The 5,507-nt window shown below is 43.2% G+C and overlaps 1 protein-coding gene across 7 annotated transcripts in view; it reads left to right on the forward strand.

Moving 5' to 3' along the window:
• The window catches only part of acsl4a (acyl-CoA synthetase long chain family member 4a), an 86,552-nt gene that overhangs the window by 65,203 nt on the left and 15,842 nt on the right, over window positions 1-5,507 (forward strand). For all 7 annotated transcript variants that reach the window (XM_043704968.1, XM_043704969.1, XM_043704967.1 and 4 more), the window contains 2 exons: window positions 3,616-3,739; window positions 5,086-5,157. In XM_043704968.1, coding sequence (XP_043560903.1) covers window positions 3,616-3,739; window positions 5,086-5,157 — 196 coding nt within the window. The remainder of the gene's footprint in view (window positions 1-3,615; window positions 3,740-5,085; window positions 5,158-5,507) is intronic.

Below are 5,507 nucleotides of genomic sequence, written 5' to 3' on the forward strand. Positions count from 1 at the left end.
ACTCCAGCATCTTTCCCACCACTGAGGTCAGACTAACTGGCCTATAATTTCCTGCTTTCTCTCGCCCACTTTTGTTAAAAAGTGGTAATAACATTAGCCACCCTCCAGTCCTCAGGAACCGATCCCGAATCTATTGAACTCTGGGAAATAATCACCAACGCATCCACGATTTCCCGAGCCACCTCCTTCAGTACCCTGGGATGCAGACCATCAAAAGCTGATTGGGGGCAAATGTTTGCAGGTAAAGGGACGACTGGAAAATGGGAAGCTTTCAGAAATGAGAACAAGTGTCCAGAGACAGTATATTCCTGTTAGGATGAAAGGCTGATAGGTGTAGGGAGTGCTGGATGACTAAAGGAATTGAGGGTTTGGTTAAGAATAAGAAGGAACCATATTTTAGGCATAGACAAGATAGATTGAATTAATCCTTAGAATGTAAAGGCAGTAGGAGTATACTTGAGGGAAATCAGGAGGGCAAAAAGGGGACAGGAGATAGCTTTGGCAAATAGAGTTAGAGAATCAAAAGGGATTCTGTAAATACATTAAAGACAAAAGGGTAACTCGGGAGAAAATAGGGCCCCTCAAAGATCAGCAAGGCGGCCTTTGTGTGGAGACGCAGGAGGTTGGGGGAGATACTAAACGAGTATTTTGCATCAGTGTTTACTGTGGAGAAGGACATGAAAGATATAGAGTGTAGAGAAGCAGATGGTGATATCTTGAAAAATGTCCATATTACAGAGGAGAAAGTGCTAGATGTCTTGAAACACAAGTGGATAAATCCCCAGGACCTGATCAGGTGTACCCTAGAACTCTTGAGAAGATAAGCAAGTAATTGCTGGGCCCCTTGCTGAGATATTTGTATCATCGATAGTCACAGGTGAGGTACCAGAAGACTGGAGGTTGCATAACGTGGTGCCACTGTTTAAGAAGGGTGGTAAGGACAAGGCAGGGAACTATAGACCAGCGAGCTTGACCTCAGTGGTGGGCAAGTTGTTGGAGGGAATCCTGAGGGACAGGATGTACATGTATTTGGAAAGGCAAGGACTGATTAGGGCTAGCCAACATGGCTTTGTGCATGGGCAATCATGTCTCACAAACTTGATTGCATTTTTTGAAGAAGTAACAAAAAGGATTGATGAGAGCAGAGTGGTGGACGTGATCTATATGGATTTCAATAAGGTGTTCAACAAGGTTCCCCATGGGAGACTGGTTAGCAAGGTTAGATCTCCTGGAATACAAGGAGAACTAGGCATTTGGATACAGAACTGGCTCAAAGGTGGTGGTGGAGGGTTGTTTTTCAGACTGGAGGCCTGTGACCAGTGGAGTGCCACAAGGATCGGTGCTGGGTCCACTACTTTTTGTCATTTATATAAACGATTTGGATGTGAGCATAAGAGATATAGTTAGTAAGTTTGCTGATGACATCAAAATTAGAGGTGTAATGGATAGCGAAAAAGGTTACCTCAGATTACATAGGGATCCTGATCAGTTGGGTCAATGGGCTGAGGGGTGGCAGATGGAGTTTAATTTGGATAAATGCGAGGTGCTGCATTTGGGAGAGCAAATCTTAGCAGAATTGATACACTTAATGGTAAGGTCCTAGGGAGTGTTGCTGAACAAAGAGACCTCTGAGTCCTTGGAAGTGGAGTCACAGGTAAATAGGATAGTGAAAAAGCCATTTGGTATGTTGGTCAGAGTATTGAGTATAGGAGTTGGGAAGTCATGTTGCGACTGTATAGGACATTGGTTAGGCCACTGTTGGAATATTGCGTGCAATTCTGGTCTTCCTATAGGAAGGATGTTGTGAAACTTGAAAGGGTTCAGAAAAGATTTACAAGGATGTTGCCAGGATTGGAGGATTTGCGCTATAGGGAGAGTTTGAATAGGCTAGGGCTGTTTTCCCTGGAGCATTGGAGGCGGAGGGGTGACCTTAGAGGTTTATACAATCATGATAGGCATGGATAGGATAAACAGACAAAGTCTTTTCCCTGGGCTGTGGGAGTCCAGAACTAGAGGGCATAGGTTCAGGTGAGAGGGGAAAGATATAAGAGACCTAAGGGGCACCTTCATGCAGAGGGTGGCATGTGTATGGAATGAGTTGCCAGAGGAAGTGGTGGAGGCTGGTACAGTTGCAACATGTAAGAGGCATTTGGATGGGTATATGAATAGGAAGGGTTTGGAGGGATATGGGCCGGGTGCTGGCAGGTGAGACTAGATTGGGTTGGGATATCTGGTCGGCATGAATGGGTTGGACCGAAGGGTCTGTTTCCATGGTGTGCATCTCTATGCCTGAATCTATCTGCAGTAATTTGCTACTATCTAGATTTGACTGTCAGCCCCTGCTGAATTGGACAATGTTTTACCTCGTCCTAAAGTACTGGTTGCTTGACTGTGGGAGCTTGCTGTTCACAAATACATTACAGCAGAAAGCTGAAACCGCTTTGTTTCGATTGTGTGCCTTTGGTTTTGTTAAAGTTACGAATTAACAGCTGTTATAAATGAAAAGTAAATTGTTTAACACTGATACACCACAGCCCTGGTTATTAAACTTTGCTGTCTTCCATTTGGATAGTTTAAAATTGGAGAAATTTCATTGGTAGTTTTGCAGACTATGCATTTTGTCTTTTTTTCACAAGAAAATCTGCCTTGAAAGTCAGTTCCTGACTTCTCATTTGCGTCCATGCATCATCTAAACATCTGTTGATTTATCTGAATGTTGTGAAGTCAAATATAAAACATAGTTCATGATTATTGCTGGAACTCATTGTATCATTCCGTGCATGGCTGTAGCTCACTAATGATACTCTTGCCTCAGAATCAGAAAGTTGTGTTCAAGTCCCAATCAGGCGCGCACAGTTGAGACCAACATGCCAGCACAGTCCTGTGGAGGTGCTGTACTGTCGGCAGTGTTGTATTCTGGGTGCAGTGTGAACTGAGGCCTTACCTGACCTCAAGTGGACAGGAATGCAGTTGTGCCACTGCTTTGAAGAAAAGCCTGAGTGTTCTGTACTGGAGTCCTGAGCAATATTGTTCCTCGACTTAAAACAGTGGTTATTATTTCATGCCTGTTTCTGGAAGTTTGCTGTGTATAAAAACATTCCAACAGGACAGTATTTCAAAAGAATTGAATTGGCTGTGAATACTTCAGCAGGTTGTAAAAAGAAATGTAGGTGTGAGATTCTGGACAAGGTGTGCCAAATATTTAGAAATTGCAGATTCCTTTTTATTGCTGTCATGTCTCTAGTCTACCTGGTTTGGGGATTTTTGCTTTGAACCTCTGTTTCGCAGATGGGATGTTTGTACTTTCCATCCAGATTTCCTGTTAGCGTATGTAGGAATGATCTAATCTCTGCTTGTTTTTAATAAGTTGCTTCCTTTCCAAACTCTCAAGTTTCTTAAAGATGTCCTTTTTCTTAAAAAAAGTGTGCAACTTAATATGATAAAGCATAACTTCCAGACTTTTAGAAATTGCATGACTTGTAACTTAAAACTTGCCATGTTTAAGTAAAGAATTGTTCAGGATTAAGACTCTTATTTTGAGCACAAAAAGTAATGTTTCTGCAACGGTCCTTTGTAGAGTTGACTGAACATGACAAATTCGGTTTTATTTTCTAGGCCCAAAGATACATATATCGGATATCTGCCATTGGCTCATGTGCTGGAGCTTACTGCAGAAATTTCCTGTGTGGCATATGGCTGTCGAATTGGTTATTCATCTCCCCAAACCCTGTCTGACCAGGTGAGCAATGTCTCAGGCTGTCTAAAAACCATGACCGCTCTGGTGAAGGGCCTTTATAAGGCTGCAGTTACAATAATGGCAGGCATTGGTGGCGCTGCAGACCACTTGCATTTCGAACTGATATAGAACATAGAACGTAGAACATTACAGCGCAGTACAGGCCATACGGCCCTCGATGTTGCGCCGACCTGTCATTCCAATCTGAAGCCCATCTAACCTACACTATTCCATGTACGTCCATATGCTTGTCCAAGCCTACTGCACCTGGTATTCCCAGGCGGTCTCCCATCCAAGTACTAACCAGGCCTGAGTCTGCTTAGGAGGGATATTATTAAGCTGGAGAGGGTTCGGAAGAGATTTAACAATGTTGCCAGGGTTCAGTTATGAGGAGAGGCTGGGTAGGCTTGGACTACTTATCAGTGGAGTGTAGGAGTTTGGGGGGTGACCTGTGGAGGCTTATAAAATGAGGGGCATAGATAAGGTGAATGGCAGGTGTCTTAGGGTAGGGAATTTAAGACTGGGGGATGTATCTTTAAGATGAGAAGATTTTAAAAGGACATGAGGGGCAACTTTTTAAACAGTGGTTTGTGTGTGGAATTAACTTCCAGAGGAAGTGGTGGATGTGGGTACAGTTACAAAGTTTAAAAGATGATGTTTTAGATAAGTACGTGAATAGGAAATGTATGGATGGGTATTGGCCCAGTGCAGGCAGATGGGGCTTCTTTAGTTTGAGATGATAGTTGGCGTGGACTGGTTGGACAAAGGGTGAACAACTTTTCAGGAGTGCATATTAGAATTCCCATCAAACTATCCAAATCCATTATTTAAAATGGGAGGTTATTTTTCCACTGATCACAGTACTCATTTTGCACTTGCTTTGCACCATTTTCTGGAGTCATAGAGTCATAGAGATGTACATCACGGAAACAGACCCTTCGGTCCAACCTTCCCATGCCGACTAGATATCCCAACCCAATCTAGTCTCACATGCCAGCACCCGGCCCCATATCCCTCCAAACCCTTCCTATTCATATACCCATCCAAATGCCTCTTAAATGTTGCAATTGTACCAGCCTCCTCCACATCCTCTGGCAGCTCATTACACATACCACCCTCTGCGTGAAAAAGTTGCCCCTTTGGTCTCTTTTGTATCTTCCCCTCTCACCCTAAACCTATGCCCTCTCGTTCTGGACTCCCCGACCCCAGGGAAAAGACTTTGTCTATTATGTTTTGCACTGATTTTAGTTTACTAACTGCTTCAACGTTTTGTGTTCGTTAACACACATTCGTTCAACTCTACTTTTATCAGTGTGCCAATCTTGCTTTCTTCTTGTATTATTTCCCAGTCAACTAAAATCAAAAAAGGCAGTAAAGGTGATTGTTCCATCCTGAAGCCAACACTGATGGCAGCAGTTCCCGTGAGTAAATAATCTCCGCTTTCATGTGTAGCTTCAGAGTTTCAACCTGGAGTGTAACTTTTCTTTTTGAGTACCTTCCCCTCAAATTTCACTTAATCATGAGAAGTGCTCCGAGCTGAGGAGATTGGGTTGTGTGTATTCAAAGCTTTTAGTTTACTTTTAAATTGGCTCACTCTCCAAATGGTTATATGTAATGCAGTGGAAGACATTGAAAAATATTCATTTTGTTTCTCCAATATGGTGATAATTGATCCAATATTACAGTCACAGATGGAGTGTGGCTTAGTTGGTTAGACTGGTTTGCATCTCTCTCGCCCCCCCCCCTCTCTCGCCCCCCCCCCCTCTCCCTC

This window comes from Chiloscyllium plagiosum, chromosome 15 (genome assembly GCF_004010195.1).
Source record: "Chiloscyllium plagiosum isolate BGI_BamShark_2017 chromosome 15, ASM401019v2, whole genome shotgun sequence".
NCBI lineage: Eukaryota > Metazoa > Chordata > Chondrichthyes > Orectolobiformes > Hemiscylliidae > Chiloscyllium > Chiloscyllium plagiosum.